This window comes from Procambarus clarkii, chromosome 69 (genome assembly GCF_040958095.1).
Source record: "Procambarus clarkii isolate CNS0578487 chromosome 69, FALCON_Pclarkii_2.0, whole genome shotgun sequence".
In the NCBI taxonomy this organism is placed as follows: domain Eukaryota; kingdom Metazoa; phylum Arthropoda; class Malacostraca; order Decapoda; family Cambaridae; genus Procambarus; species Procambarus clarkii.
This window is the reverse complement of record NC_091218.1, coordinates 11252159-11269402: the sequence shown is the minus strand read 5'-3', so window position 1 is coordinate 11269402 and position 17244 is coordinate 11252159. Positions and strand designations below refer to the sequence as shown.

At 45.8% G+C, this 17244-nt stretch overlaps 1 protein-coding gene across 1 annotated transcript in view; it reads left to right on the top strand.

The window, feature by feature from the left end:
• LOC123751813 (nephrin) overlaps nucleotides 1–17244 on the top strand; it is a 222638-nt gene that overhangs the window by 173504 nt on the left and 31890 nt on the right. Inside the window, exons 8-10 of the mRNA XM_069311033.1 lie at nucleotides 543–673; nucleotides 4267–4426; nucleotides 4718–4880. Of these exons, the coding sequence (XP_069167134.1) occupies nucleotides 543–673; nucleotides 4267–4426; nucleotides 4718–4880 (454 nt within the window). The remainder of the gene's footprint in view (nucleotides 1–542; nucleotides 674–4266; nucleotides 4427–4717; nucleotides 4881–17244) is intronic.

Genomic DNA, 17244 nt, shown 5'->3' with positions numbered 1-17244 from the left:
GTAGAGGCTTCAAAGGTAGAGGCTTCAAAGGTAGAGGCTTCAAAGGTAGAGGCTTCAAAGGTAGATGCTTCAAAGGTAGAGGCTTCAAAGGTAGAGGCTTCACCGGTAGACTTTTTAATAGTAAAAGCTATAAAAGTGGGCTGAAAATATCCAATATTTTTATTCAACTGTAATACAGTGACTTTATTATGGGGAATAAAATAGAACAATCACGATAGTTCAAAGAGATAATTATTTAAAACCATGAAGAGGATTCGAACCATCACACACACACTGGGGTACTCCCAAGCAACCCCTCAACCACAGGCAGAAGTACATGGGGCCAATACGCGAAACCGATTGGGCTTAAGAGGAAGCCACGAGACTTGCTAGAGGATTCAGTGGAATCCCAGGATGCAGAGCCTTTTGGGCCATGTTGTGTGGTGCAGTGGTTTGGGGCGTGTGTTTCGGAGTACCCAAGTGTGTGTGTGTGTGTGCGGGTTCGAATCCTATTAATGGCTTCAAATGATTCTTTATGGATGTATTTTTCATTTTTTTTACAGATAAGCCTATCCTGAACCTATCCCTAGGCCGGAACCTGGAGCACGACGACCTACGGGAAGGGACCGACCTATTCTTTGAGTGTAGGATAGACGCCAACCCTCATCCCTACAAGGTCGAGTGGTCGCATGATGTGAGTATACACAAGGTCGAGTGGTGTATGATGTGGGTATACACTAGGTCGAGTGGTGTATGATGTGAGTATACACTAGGTCGAGTGGTGTATGATGTGAGTATACACAAGGTCGAGTGGTGTGTGATGTGAGTATACACAAGGTCGAGTGGCGTATGATGTGAGTATACACAAGGTCAAGTGGTGTATGATGTGAGTATACACTAGGTCGAGTGGTGGTATGATGTGAGTATACACAAGGTCGAGTGGTGTATGATGTGAGTATACACTAGGTCGAGTGGTGTATGATGTGAGTATACACTAGGTCGAGTGGTGTATGATGTGAGTATACACTAGGTCGAGTGGTGTGTGATGTGAGTATACACTAGGTCGAGTGGTGTATGATGTGAGTATACACAAGGTCGAGTGGTGTATGATGTGAGTATACACTAGGTCGAGTGGTGTATGATGTGAGTATACACAAGGTCGAGTGGTGTATGATGTGAGTATACACTAGGTCGAGTGGTGTGTGATGTGAGTATACACTAGGTCGAGTGGTGTATGATGTGAGTATACACAAGGTCGAGTGGTGTATGATGTGAGTATACACTAGGTCGAGTGGTGTATGATGTGAGTATACACAAGATCGAGTGGTGTATGATGTGAGTATACACAAGGTCGAGTGGTGTATGATGTGAGTATACACAAGGTCGAGTGGTGTATGATGTGAGTATACACAAGGTCAAGTGGTGGTATGAGACTGATAAGAGGTCGAATAAAATATAAAATACAGTTACTGAATGATACAGCATCAGGCCAGAGCTAGGAGTCCAGCTGTTCTTGAATCATTATATACTCGTGAGGAGCAAAATGCCCTAGATTTAAATGTTGTATTATCTAACACTTCTTAAAAGATCTCATCTTGTCTTCACTCATCTCACTCATCACCGAGACCTCCTGGACACACCACCAGAGAAGATAAACACATACACTTAGACCATAGAGGATTAGACATAGCTGAAGCACTGCATATTAAACACTCACAGGAAGCCAGTTTACACTTGGGTCCACCTGACCTCCAGACCAACACCTCCCCAGACCTAGAGATATGACCTCGACCTTACACAACACCTCGCCCCTCCACCTACCTTGAGGTTACCTTGAGGTGCTTCCGGGGCTTAGCGTCACCCGCGGCCCGGTCGTCGACCAGGCCTCCTGGTTGCTGGACTGATCAACCACCTGCTCCCACTTAAGGTACAGAACCTACACCCATCCACTGTCTATCCACTCCCTCCCTGCCTCACGTCATAAGAAAACTGCAAAGAAGATTGCCCAACTACCTTCGCAAGTGGTGAAGAACAATAGAAACTCTCACAAGATTCGTGACATGATCACTGAACCTTTCAGCCACACATAGAAATAATATATTAGAAATAATATATATTATATGTGAACATTTTGACTGGGAGCGAAGCTATTACGGGCGGACGTGAGGAAGCGATTGGGCCGTAGTGGTGGGAGATTAATCGCCGTCAGCCCCGTGTACCTTCACTAATGACCGGAGACCACTTAACAACCTGTACTGTGGAGACGAGGCGGACCAAACAAGAGTAAGAAGGAGAGTGTGAGAGAAAACATGGATAAGGAAGAAGAGAGAGTAACAAGAGAAATATTGACTGAGAGGACCTGACTGAGGCAGTAACAGGGGCCACACAAGCACCTGACTGAGGCAGTAACAGGGGCCACACAAGCACCTGACTGAGGCAGTAACAGGGGTCACACAAGCACCTGACTGAGGCAGTAACAGGGGCCACACAAGCACCTGACTGAGGCAGTAACAGGGGTCACACAAGCACCTGACTGAGGCAGTAACAGGGGCCACACAAGCACCTGACTGAGGCAGTAACAGGGGCCACACAAGCACCTGACTGAGGCAGTAACAGGGGCCACACAAGCTCCAGACTGAGGCAGTAACAGGGGCCACACAAGCACCAGACTGAGGCAGTAACAGGGGTCACACAAGGACCAGACTGAGGCAGTAACAGGGGTCACACAAGGACCAGACTGAGGCAGTAACAGGGGTCACACAAGGACCAGACTGAGGCAGTAACAGGGGTCACACAAGCACCTGACTGAGGCAGTAACAGGGGCCACACAAGCACCAGACTGAGGCAGTAACAGGGGTCACACAAGCACCAGACTGAGGCAGTAACAGGGGCCACACAAGGACCAGACTGAGGCAGTAACAGGGGTCACACAAGCACCTGACTGAGGCAGTAACAGGGGTCACACAAGCACCTGACTGAGGCAGTAACAGGGGCCACACAAGCACCAGACTGAGGCAGTAACAGGGGCCACACAAGCACCTGACTGAGGCAGTAACAGGGGCCACACAAGCACCTGACTGAGGCAGTAACAGGGGCCACACAAGCACCAGACTGAGGCAGTAACAAGGGCCACACAAGCACCAGACTGAGGCAGTAACACCTGACTAAGGCAGTAACAGGGGCCACACAAGCACCAGACTGAGGCAGTAACAGGGGCCACACAAGCACCAGACTGAGGCAGTAACAGAGGTTACATAAACACCTGACTGAGGCAGTAACACCTGACTGAGGCAGTAACAGAGGCCACACAAGCACCAGACTGAGGCAGTAACACCTGACTGAGGCAGTAACACCTGACTGAGGCAGTAACAGGGGCCACACAAGCACCAGACTGAGGCAGTAACAGGGGCCACACAAGCACCTGACTGAGGCAGTAACACCTGACTGAGGCAGTAACAGGGGCCACACAAGCACCAGACTGAGGCAGTAACACCTGACTGAGGCAGTAACAGGGGCCACACAAGCACCTGACTGAGGCAGTAACACCTGACTGAGGCAGTAACAGGGGCCACACAAGCACCTGACTGAGGCAGTAACTGAGGGCCACACAAGCACCAGACTGAGGCAGTAACACCTGACTGAGGCAGTAACAGGGGCCACACAAGCACCAGACTGAGGCAGTAACACCTGACTGAGGCAGTAACACCTGACTGAGGCAGTAACAGGGGCCACACAAGCACCTGACTGAGGCAGTAACAGGGGCCACACAAGCACCTGACTGAGGCAGTAACAGGGGCCACACAAACACCAGACTGAGGCAGTAACACCTGACTGAGGCAGTAACAGGGGCCACACAAGCACCAGACTGAGGCAGTAACACCTGACTGAGGCAGTAACACCTGACTGAGGCAGTAACACCTGACTGAGGCAGTAACAGGGGCCACACAAGCACCAGACTGAGGAAGTAACACCTGACTGAGGCAGTAACACCTGACTGAGGCAGTAACAGAGGGCCACACAAGCACCTGACTGAGGCAGTAACAGGGGCCACACAACCCCCTGACTGAGGCAGTAACAGGGGGGCACTAACCCCCTGACTGTGGCAGTAACAGGGGGCACTAACCCCTTGACTGTGGCAGTAACAGGGGGGCACTAACCCCCTGACTGAGGCAGTAACAGGGGGGGGCACTAACCCCCTGACTGTGGCAGTAACAGGGGGGCACTAACCGCCTGACTGAGGCAGTAACAGGGGGGGCACTAACCCCCTGGTGTGTGTGTACTCAACAGGGGGACCTGGTGACCCATAACGTCACCGCCGGGGTCCTCGTCAGTGAGTCCACTCTGGCACTGCAGAAGGTCCGCAGAGAGAGGTCCGGACTCTACCAGTGCCGGGCGTCGAACGTGGAAGGTGACACCACCAGCGAGCCACTCAACATCACTATCAAATGTAAGAGAAATGGTGAATGATTTTTGTAAGTGGGATACTTAGTGTAGTGGGTAGTGAGCCTCTTTAAGTCAAAATGTTTCTCCTGTACTGCACTATACTCCAAGTATAGTGCAGTATAGTGACTCTCCGCTCACTATACGTCAAGTATAACGTATATGTAAGTATTTAAGTAACTTTATGCTACATATACACATTCAAAATTACTCATATTTACATTTGTCATTCAGCGTCATCTTTGTGGATCGTCAGTAACATGGTATTGTTCCCCGCCTCCTCCTCCCGCCCCTGTAGACGCCCCTAGGTGCTCTGTCAGTCCCTCCCTGAGGGGCGTGGGTCTCCTGGAGCCCCTGAACGTCAGCTGTCAGGTGGACGCCAATCCTCCTGACGTCACCTTCTCCTGGACCTTCAACAACTCCGTCAGGCGGGAGCAGAGCGAACAGGTCAACAGTAAGAGGTTAGTCAAGCAGCGACTCTGGGGACAGATTCACGAAGCGGTTACGCAAGCACTTACGAACCTGTCCCATCTTTTCTTAATCTTTGGCGGCTTTGTTTACAATTATTAAACAGTTAATGAGCTCCGAAGCACCAGGAAGCTGTTTATAACAATAACAACAGTTGATTGGGAAGTTTTCATGCTTGTAAACTGTTTAATAAATGTAACCAAAGCCGTCAAAGATTGAAGAAGGATGTATAAGTGAGTAAATACTTACGTAAAAGCTTCGTGAATCTGGCCCCTGAAGGCTGAGAATTAATGTTTAAATAGATATGGAGACAAACTCATACGTGATAGGAAAGGGACGATGTTTAGACCCATCCTGGACCCTTTTATCAAGTCCTTGACATGATAAGGATTCACATCCTTAAGGGAACCTGATAGCTGAGTGGACAGCGCTCTGGGCTCGTAATCCTCGGGTCCGGGTTCGATCCCCGGTTGTAACAGGAATAAAATGGGTAGAGTTTCTTTCACCCTGATGCCCCCTCTGTTACCTAGCAGTAAATAGGTACCTGGGAGTTAGACAGCTGTTACGGGCTGCTTCCTGTGTGTGTGGGGGGGGGGGAGGGATTATTTAATTTTTTTAATCCCCCCCCCCCACGTGTGGGGGTAAAAAAAATAAAAAGTGCAGAGCTCATCCCCCCCGCAGACATTATTAGGTGAATACAACTAGGTGAATACATATTGACTAGATAAAAAGCCAGGACTTGATAAGGGTCCAGGACTTGATAAGGGTCCAGGACTTGATAGGGGTCCAGGACTTGATAAGGGTCCAGGACTTGATAAGGGTCCAGGACTTGATAAGGGTCCAGGACTTGATAAGGGTCCAGGACTTGATAAGGGGCCAGGACTTGATAAGGGCCCAGGACTTGATAAGGGTCCAGGACTTGATAAGGTCCCAGGACTTGATAAGGGTCCAGGACTTGATAAGGTCCCAGGACTTGATAAGGGTCCAGGACTTGATAAGGTCCCAGGACTTGATAAGGGTCCAGGACTTGATAAGGGCCCAGGACTTGATAAGGCTCCAGGACTTGATAAAGCATCCAGGACTTGATAAGGGCCCAGGACTTGATAAGGGTCCAGAACTTGATAACGCGTCCAGGACTTGATAAGGGCCCAGGACAAACTAAAACACCGTCACTTTACACTTATATGTGTGAGATAGGTTACTTATTTTCGGCAACGTTACTGAACCAATCTTAGTTATTACCACTTAATAATACTTTTTATCGACTTGGACCAATTTGTAAGTGTAAATAAATACAGGAATAGAACCCATGCTGTAAAAAAAAAAAATACATCCTCTTAAAAACACAATTAGGTAATACAAACAGATAATTTCAGACATGTTTTCTCTACTAATTGGCAATTATAATTAGTAAGTCCCAGACACCTCAGAGTATTTACAAACTCTTCGTCACACAGCTGTGGAAATCACAAAGGTTGCAACGGGTGCAGTGGTACAGCAATTAGTGCCACAGTGATCACCAGGAGCCATTAGTAAAATTAGTTTTAGTGCTGCCTGTTGTTTCTCTATCATGTGTGTGTGTGTGTGATAGTTTTTACAACTTTGACCTAATTTGTGAGGAAAATATATATATATATATATATATATATATATATATATATATATATATATATATATATATATATATATATATATATATATATATATATATATATATATATATATATATTATATATATATTAAATATGACCGAAAAAGTAAGATTAATAATTCTAACACGAATTTTCTCGATCTTTCTTAAGTTTCTTTTCACTGTTGATGGTAATTCAAAGATCAATTCTCCAAAATTCATTTTTATTTCTAGTCTAGAAATAAAAATGAATTTTGGAGAATTGATCTTTGAATTACCATCAACAGTGAAAAGAAACGTAAGAAAGATCGAGAAAATTCGTGTTAGAATTATTAATCTTACTTTTTAATATATATATATATATATATATATATATATATATATATATATATATATATATATATATATATATATATATATATATATATATATATATATATATATATATATATATATATATATATATATGTAAGGGTCCAGGACTTGATAAAGGTCCAGGACTTGATAAGGGTCCAGGACTTGATAAGGGTCCAGGACTTGATAAGGGTCCAGGACTTGATAAGGGTCCAGGACTTGATAAGGGCCCAGGACAAACTAAAATATATTATATATATATATATATATATATGTCGTACCTAGTAGCCAGAACTCACTTTTTGGCCTACTATTCAAGGCCCGATTTGCCTAATAAGCCAAGTTTTCCTGAATTAATATATTTTTTCTAATTTTTTTCTTATGAAATGATAAAGCTACCCATTTCATTATGTATAAGGTCAATTTTTTTTTATTGGAGTTAAAATTAACGTAGATATATGACCGAACCTAACCAACCCTACCTAACCTAACCTAATCTATCTTTATAGGTTAGGTTTGGTTAGGTAGCCGAAAAAGTTAGGTTAGGTTAGGTTAGGTAGGTTAGGTAGTCGAAAAACAATTAATTCATGAAAACTTGGCTTATTAGGCAAATCGGGCCTTGCATAGTTGGCCGAGAAGTGCGTTCTGGCTACTAGGTACGACATATATATATATATATATATATATATATATATATATATATATATATATATATATATATATATATATATATATATATATATATATATATATATATATATATAATAGATTTTTTTAGTTGATAATAAAACGCAAGAAACTCTACATTAAAACTAAATTAACTGAATTAATTAGATCAAAGCAATTACACAGATTTAAACATCTGCACCTTCCAGTGTCGTGAGGTGCAGCTCACGCAGCCTTTCCTCGTAGCTCATGCCTCTTAGTTCTGGGACTAGTCTAGTGGCACATCTCTGAACTTTTTCCAGCTTCGTCTTATGTTTGACATACTACGGGCTTCATGTTGGGGTCGCATACTCCAGGATTGGTCTTTCATACGTGGTATACAAGGTTCTGAATGATTCCTTACACAGGTTCCTGAAGGCTGTTCTGATGTTAGCCAGCCTCGCATATGCCGCAGACGTTATTCTCTTTATGTGGGCTTCAGGAGACAGGTTTGGTGTGATATCAACTCCTAGATCTTTCTCTCTGTCTGTTTCATTAAGTACTTCATCTCCTATTCTGTATCCTGTGCCTGGCCTCCTGTTTCCACTGCCTAGTTTCATTACTTTGCATTTACTCGGGTTAAACTTTAGCAGCCATTTGTTGAACCATTCATTCAGTCTGTCTTGGTTATCTTGTAGCCTCCTACTATCATCCTCTGTTTTAATCCTTCTCCTAATTTTTGCATCATCAGCAGACAATGAGAGGAACGATTCTATACCCTCTGGGAGATCATTTACATATATCAGAAACAGTATAGGTCCAAGGACTGAACCCTGCGGGACTCCACTGGTGACGTCTCGCCAATTTGAGACCTCACCCCTCACAGTGACTCGCTGTCTTCTGTTGCTTAGGTACTCCCTTATTCAATGGAGTACCTTCCCTTTCACTCCTGCCTTCATCTTCAGCTTTTTCACTGGCCTCTTGTGTGGTACTGTGTCAAAGGCTTTCTGCTCGCCCTTCCCTTTCTTGCCTGAATTTTGTTGCCTGGTCGTAGAATTCAATTAATCCTGTGAGGCAGGACTTGCCCTCCGTGAACCCATGTTGGTGTTGTGTTACAAAGTTCTTCTGCTCCAGATGCTCCACTAGCTTTCTTCGCACAATCTTCTCCATCAGCTTGCATGGTATGCAGGTTCGGGACACTGGCCTGTAGTTCAGTGCCTCCTGTCTATCCCCTTTCTTGTATATCGGGACTACATTAGCAGTCTTCTAAATTTTTGGCAGTTCCCCTTTTACTAGTGATTTGTTATACACTATGGAGAGTGGTAGGCACAGTGCTTCTGCTCCTTCCTTTAGTATCCATGGGAAGATTCCATCTGGGCCTATAGCCTTTGTCACATCCAACTCTAGTAAACACTTCCTTACTTCCCCACTGGTAATCTCAAACTCTTCCAGTGGTTCCTGGTTAGCTATTCCCTCTTGTCTTTGGAACTTCCCCTTGCTCTAATGTGAAGACCTGGAATTTCTTATTCAGTTCCTCACACACTTCCTTGTCGTTTGTAGTGAATTTGTCTGCCCCTATCCTCAATTTCATAATCTGTTCCTTTACTGTTGTTTTTCTCCTAATGTGGCTATGCAACAATTTAGGCTGAGTCTTTGCCTTGCTTGCGATGTCATTTTCGTATTGTCTTTCTGCCTCTCTTTTCATCCTGACATATTCATTCCTGGCATTCTGATATCTTTCTCTGCTCTCAAGTGTCCTGTTATTCCTATAGTTTCTCCATGCCCTTTTACTTTGCTGCTTAGCTAGCCTACATCTCTGATTAAACCATGGGTTTCTCATCTTCATTTCACTGTTTTCCTTTTGGACTGGGACAAACTTGTTTGCTGCTTCCTTGCACTTCTGCGTGATGTATTCCATCATATCTTGGGCAGTCTTTCCCCTGAGCTCTGTTTCCCATGCTATATCTGTTAGGAATTTCCTTATCTCCTCATAGTTTCCCTTTCGGAATGCCTTTTTGTTTCGGTTTCCCTTTTGGTTTCGGTATCCCTCCTCGAGTTCAATAACCCTTCCTCAACCAGATACTCAAACACCAGTACACTGTGGTCGCTCATTCCTACTGGGGCCTCAAAACCGATTTCCCTTATGTCGGAGTCGTTCAGAATGAAGACTAGGTTGAGTCTCGCTGGTTCATCGTTTCCTCTCATCCTAGTGGGCTCCCTGACATGCTGGCTTAGATAGTTTCCTGTCGCCACCTCCAATAGTTTAGCTCTCCATGTATCGTCACCTCCATGCGGTTCCTTGTTTTCCCAGTCTATCCTTCCGTGATTGAAGTCGCCCATGATGAGCAGGTGGGATCTATTTCTACAGGCAGCAGAGGCTGCCCTCTCAATTATAGTGTTAACTGCCATGATGCTGTTGTCATACTCTTGCCTTGGTCTTCTGTCATTTGGTGGAGGGTTGTATATTACTGCTACTACTATTCTTGGTCCTCCCATTGTCATGGTGTGTGTGTGTGTGTACTCACCTATTTGTACTCACCTATTTGTGCTTGCGGGGGTTGAGCTTTGGCTCTTTGGTCCCGCCTCTCAACTGTCAATCAACTGGTGTACAGATTCCTGAGCCTACTGGGCTCTATCATATCTACATTTAAAACTGTGTATGGAGTCAGCCTCCACCACATCACTGCCTAATGCATTCCATCCGTTAACTACTCTGACACTGAAAAAGTTCCTTCTAACGTCTCTGTGGCTCATGTGAGTACTCAGTTTCCACCTGTGTCCCCTTGTTCGCGTCCCACCAGTGTTGAATAGTTTATCCTTGTTTACCCTGTCGATTCCTCTGAGGATTTTGTAGGTTGTGATCATGTCTCCCCTTACTCTTCTGTCTTCCAGTGTCGTAAGGTGCATTTCCCGCAGCCTTTCCTCGTAACTCATGCCTCTTAGTTCTGGGACTAGTCTAGTGGCATACCTTTGGACTTTTTCCAGCTTCGTCTTGTGCTTGACAAGGTACGGGCTCCATGCTGGGGCCGCATACTCCAGGATTGGTCTTACATATGTGGTGTACAAGATTCTGAATGATTCCTTACACAGGTTCCTGAACGCTGTTCTGATGTTAGCCAGCCTCGCATATGCCGCAGACGTTATTCTTTTTATGTGGGCTTCAGGAGACAGGTTTGGTGTGATATCAACTCCTAGATCTTTCTCTCTGTTCGTTTCATTAAGTACTTCATCTCCTATTCTGTATCCTGTGTTTGGCCTCCTATTTCCACCACCTAGTTTCATTACTTTGCATTTACTCGGGTTGAACTTCAACAGCCATTTGTTGGACCATTCACTCAGTCTGTCTAGGTCATCTTGTAGCCTCCTACTATCGTCCTCAGTTTCAATCCTCCTCATAATTTTTGCATCATCGGCAAACATTGAGAGAAACGATTCTATACCCTCTGGAAGATCATTTACATATATCAGAAACAGTATAGGTCCAAGGACTGACCCCTGCGGTACTCCACTCGTAACGTCTCGCCAATCTGAGACCTCACCCCTCACACTGACTCGTTGTCTCCTGTTACTTAGGTATTCCTGTATCCAACGGAGTACCTTCCCTTTCACTCCAGCCTGCATCTCCAGTTTTTTCACTAGCCTCTTGTGTGGCACTGTGTCAAAGGCTTTCTGACAATCCAAAAATATGCAGTCTGCCCACCCTTCTCTTTCTTGCCTTATTTTTGTTGCCTGGTCGTAGAATTCAAGTAACCCTGTGAGGCAGGACCTGCCATCCCTGAATCCATGTTGATGCTGTGTTACAAAGTTCTTTCGCTCCAGATGTTCCACTAGCTTTCTTCGCACAATCTTCTCCATCAACTTGCATGGTATGCAGGTTAGGGACACTGGTCTGTAATTCAGTGCCTCCTGTCTATCCCCTTTCTTGTATATCGGGACTACGTTAGCTGCTTTCCAAATTTCTGGCAGTTCCCCTGTTGCCAGTGATTTGTTATACACCATGGAGAGCGGGAGGCACAGTTCTCTTGCTCCTTCCTTTAGTATCCAAGGGGAGATTCCATCTGGACCTATAGCCTTTGTCACATCCAATTCTAGTAAACACTTCCTTACTTCCCCGCTGGTAATCTCAAACTCTTCCAGTGGTTCCTGGTTAGCTATTCCCTCTCTTATCTCTGGGATTTCTCCTTGCTCCAAGGTGAAGACCTCCTGGAATTTCTTATTCAGTTCCTCACACACTTCCTTGTCGTTTGTAGTGAATCCTTCTGGCCCTAACCTTAATTTCATAACCTGTTCCTTTACTGTTGTTTTTCTCCTGATGTGGCTATGCAGCAATTTAGGCTGAGTCTTTGCCTTGCTTGCGATGTCATTTTCGTATTGTCTTTCTGCCTCTCTTCTCATCCTAACATATTCATTCCTGGCATTCTGGTACCTTTCTCTGCTCTCCAGTGTCCTGTTATTCCTATAGTTTCTCCATGCCCTTTTACTTTGCTGCTTAGCTAGCCTACATCTCTGATTAAACCATGGGTTTCTCATCTTCATTTCACTGTTTTCCTTTTGGACTGGGACAAACTTGTTTGCTGCATCCTTGCATTTTTGCGTGATGTATTCCATCATATCTTGGGCCGTCTTTTCCCTGAGCTCTGTTTCCCATGCTATATCTGCTAGGCATTTTCTTATCTCCTCATAGTTTCCCTTTCGGTATGCTAACCTTTTGGTTTCGGTATCCCTTCTCGAGTTCAATAACCCTTCTTCAATCAGGTACTCAAACACCAATACACTGTGGTCGCTCATTCCTACTGGGTCCTCAAAACTGATTTCTCTTATGTCAGAGTCGTTCAGGGTGAAAACCAGGTCGAGTCTCGCTGGTTCGTCGTTTCCTCTCATCCTTGTGGGTTCACTGACATGCTGGGTTAAGAAGTTTCTAGTCGCCACCTCCAGTAGTTTGGCTCTCCACGTATCCTCGCCTCCATGCGGTTCCTTGTTCTCCCAATCAATCCTGCCGTGATTGAAGTCCCCCATGATGAGCAGGTGGGATCTATTTCTACAGGCAGAAGAGGCTGCCCTCTCAATTACAGTGTTAACTGCCATGTTGTTGCTTTCGTACTCTTGACTGGGTCTTTTGTCATTTGGTGGAGGATTATATATTACTGCTACTACTATCCTTGGTCCTCCCATTGTCATGGTGCCTGCTATGTAGTCTCTGAAACCCTCACAGCCCGGGATAGCCATCTCCTTAAAACTCCATTCCTTTCTCATGAGTAGGGCCACTCCTCCTCCTCCCCTACCTTCCCTCTCTTTCCTTATTATTGTGTACTCCTGGGGAAACACGGCATTCGTTATGATTCCAGAGAGTTTTGTTTCAGTGAGTCCATATACATCTGGGTTCACTTCTTGTGCTCTTTCCCTTAGTTCACTTGCCTTGCTTGTGATCCCATCTATGTTCGAGTACATTGCCCTGAAACTAACTCTCTTCTGCTTCTCCTCTGGGGAGGACCTGTGGGGTCTGGGGTGAGCGGGAGCTGGGAGGATCTGGTATGGGGAGACTGGTGGAGGAGGAAGGGCTTGGGGGGGTAGGGGGGAGGGGGAGGGTAGGGGGGAGGGGGAGGGTAGGGGGAGTGGGTGAGGGGGGGAGGGGGAGGGTAGGGGGAGTGGGTGAGGGGGGGAGGGGGAGGGTAGGGGGAGTGGGTGAGGGGGGGAGGGGGAGGGTAGGGGGAGTGGGTGAGGGGGGAGGGTTGGGGGGGTGGGTGAGAGGGGGAGGGTTGAGGGGGGTGGGGGGATGGGGAGAAAGGGGGGTTTGGGGGGGCAATAAAGTGGGGAGGGCTTGGGGGGCGTGGGGGGAAAGGAAAGGCTGAGGTGGTTGAGGAAGAGGGGAGGGTTTTGGGGAGTGGTGGAGAGGGGAAGGCTTAGGTGGGGTGGGGGAGAGTGGGGAGCTTAGGGGGGTGGGGGAGAATGGAGGGCTTGTGGGTGGGAGGGACGGAAGGGCATGTGGGAGAAGGGAGGGCTTGGGGGATGGGGGAGAAGGGAGGTCCTGGGGGGAGGGGGGAGTGGGAGGAGGGGGGTGAGTGGGAGGAGAGGGGTGCCTTAGGTGGGTACTTAGTGGGGGGCTGACAGGGGTTGGGGCAGGTAGGGTGTCTGTTGGGTGGAATGAGGGGGTGGTGCCGCACTCCCTGTGGCTAATGCACTGTTTGAGGAGGGTTCCCCGTTTCCCTCTGGGATTGTAGGGATCTGGGGTGTGGCTCCCTGATTCCTTTCTCTCTCCCTGCGCTCCTTCCTCGCGTCTGCTGCTTGCATTCTCTCTTCCTTTGTCATATCCCTCTGCAAGAATACTCTTTTGAACTTCTCTCCACTTGCTAGACAGCACTTCCTTTCTAATAATTCCTCTTTCGCGATTTCGCTCATGAAAACCACCTTTATCATTCGGTCTCTGTCCTTGTTGTACTTTCCAAGCCTGAAAACCTTTTCAACATTTCGCTCAGCTCCCTCCATCCTTACCTCTTTAAGGATCTCTTTAATCATGTTTTTGTCCTTGTCTCTCCGCTCCTTTGGTCTGGTCCCTGTTTGTTCTTTAATGCCTGCTACTACTACTGCTCTATTTCTCTCTATCAGCCGGCTGGTACATCTAGCCGCTTCCTGAGAGGAAGCCACTTCCATGGCAACTTCCTTAACGGCAGACCTAGCTTCAGGGCTCGTTTTAAGTATTTCAGCAAATGAAAGCTGAGGTGTGGAGGTCCCCTCCACAGTAGCATTCCTATCTCCCTGAGGCACGGTTGTGTGTGTGTGTGTGTGTGTGTGTGTGTGTGTGTGTGTGTGTGTGTGTGTGTGTGTGTGTGTGTGTGTGTGTGTGTGTGTGTGTGTGTGTGTGTGTGTGTTTGTGTGTGCACTCACCTAGTTGTACTCACCTAGTGGTGCTTGTGGGGGTTGAGCTCTGGCTCTTTGGTCCCGCCTCTCAACCGGCAATCAACAGGTGTACAGGTTCCTGAGCCTACTGGGCTCTATCATATCTACACTTGAAACTGTGTATGGAGTCAACCTCCACCACATCACTTTCTAATGCATTCCATTTGTCAACCACTCTGACACTAAAAAAGTTCTTTCTAATATCTCTGTGGCTCATTTGGGCACTCAGTTTCCACCTGTGTCCCCTAGTGCGTGTGCCCCTTGTGTTAAATAACCTGTCTTTATCTACCCTGTCGATTCCCTTGAGAATCTTGAATGTGGTGATCATGTTCCCCCCTAACTCTTTTGTCTTCCAACGAAGTGAGGTTTAATTCCCGTAGCCTCTCCTCGTAGCTCACACCTCTTAGCTCGGGTACTAGTCTGGTGGCAAACCTTTGAACCTTTTCCAGTTTAGTCTTATGCTTCACTAGATATGGACTCCATGCTGGAGTCACATACTCCAGGATTGGTCTGACATATGTGGTATATAATGTTCTGAAAGATTTCTTACACAAGTTTCTAAATGCTTCTAAATGTTTCTAAATGAAAACAAATTGTGTGTTTACTAGTTGTGTTTACTAGTTGTGTTTTTGCGGGGGTTGAGCTTTGCTCTTTCGGCCCGCCTCTCAACAGTGTGTGTGTGTGTGTGTGTGTGTGTGTGTGTGTGTGTGTGTGTGTGTGTGTGTGTGTGTGTGTGTGTGTGTGTGTGTGTGTACTCACCTAGTTTTACTCACCTAGTTGTGTCTGCAGGATCGAGCATTGACTCTTGGATCCCGCCTTTCGAGCATCGGTTGTTTACAGCAATGACTCCTGTCCCATTTCCCTATCATACCTGGTTTTAAAATTATGAATAGTATTTGCTTCTACAACCTGTTCCTTAAGTGCATTCCATTTCCCCACTACTCTCACGCTAAAAGAAAACTTCCTAACATCTCTGTGACTCATCTGAGTTTCAAGCTTCCACCCATGTCCCCTCGTTCTGTTACTATTCCGTGTGAACATTTCGTCTATGTGTGTGTGAGTGTGTGTGTGTGTGTGTGTGTGTGTGTGTGTGTGTGTGTGTGTGTGTGTGTGTGTGTGTGTGTGTGTGTGTGTGTGTGTGTGTGTGTGTGTGTGTGTGAGTGTGTGTGTGTGTCTGAATCAGCTGACGAGTGTGTATGCTTGACAATATAATCCATTTTTTACAATAATCTGTATAAATTGCTGACTCTTCAGGCTTATGCACCTCTCACAACACGGGTGTTACGCACCATGAAAACTTTATTGTGTTTTCATGGTTGTAATCTTCACAACTCAAGGGTATTATGGTTATAAATAACCTCGAAGTGCTTCAAAGTTGACAAATTGTTCAGTAAACGGAAACATTCATTAATCAGTGACAAGCTCCGAGGCACTGGGACGCTCTTTATATCAATATAAATATGCTAATGACTTTGCAACAATTTAATTTCAACTTAAACTCTTAAACTTAAAATTTAAACTTAAACTAGAGTTTATGATGAAATTACATTGTTGCAAAATTACATTGTTGTAAATAAATAAAAAACAATAACCTTGGGTTATCACGTTTACAAACTCATAAACTGTTTAATAAATGTAAAAAAAAAGTCATGGTTGAGGAAAGATGCACAGGCTTCGTACGTGGACATATAGGGACTTTCCCTGCATTCCTTCACGGCAGGGAGACTTCATCTTATAGTTAAATGCTGATTTACATTCCTTGCTCTAGTTGACTAGCTCCTCAATATTCCCTATATACTCAACCAAACCGGAGGGGACAAAGCTTAGCAAACCAGCGAGCCCTTAAAACCCATCCACAGAGAAGGCTTCCCGAGGATGCCAACTAAGCCATCACGCTCTTAACACAACGTAACCACAATGTAATTTTTACGTCCTAATAACGTTGCCACAACGTTGCATTTACGTCGTCTTAGCCAAGGTGGCTGTGATTATGACAGCTGGATGATTCTGGTCGTAAAGAAGGGAGGTGGATGATTCTGGTCGTAAAGAAGGGAGCTGGATGATTCTGGTCGTAAAGAAGGGAGGTGGATGATTCTGGTCGTAAAGAAGGGGTCTGGATGATTCTGGTCGTAAAGAAGGGAGCTGGATGATTCTGGTCGTAAAGAAGGAGCTGGATGATTCTGGTCGTAAAGAAGGGAGCTGGATGATTCTGGTCGTAAAGAAGGGAGCTGGATGATTCTGGTCGTAAAGAAGGGAGCTGGATGATTCTGGTCGTAAAGAAGGGAGCTGGATGATTCTGGTCGTAAAGAAGGGAGCTGGATGATTCTGGACGTAAAGAAGGGAGCTGGATGATTCTGATCGTAAAGAAGGGGGCTGGATATTCTGGTCATAAAGAAGGGGGCTGGATGATTCTGGTCGTAAAGAAGGGAGCTGGATGATTCTGGTCGTAAAGAAGGGAGCTGGATGATTCTGGTCATAAAGAAGGGGGCTGGATGATTCTGGGCAAAAGGGGGCTGAATGATTCTGGTCAAAAGGGGGCTGGATGATTCTGGTCGTAAAGAAGGAGGCTGGATGATTCTGGTCGTAAAGAAGGGGGCTGGATGATTCTGGTCAAAAGGGGGCCTGATGATTCTGGATGTAAATAAGGAGCTGGATGATTCGGGTCATAATGAAGAGGGCTGGATGAGTCTGGTCGTAAAGAAGTGAGCTGGATGAGTCTGGTCGTAAATAAGGAGCTGGAAGAGTGTGGGAGGAGGAAGAGCGGGTGGAAAAGAGAGCGAGAAAGAAAGAGTTAGAAGAGAGGGCAAAAAAGAGGTAGAAAGAGACACATGGAA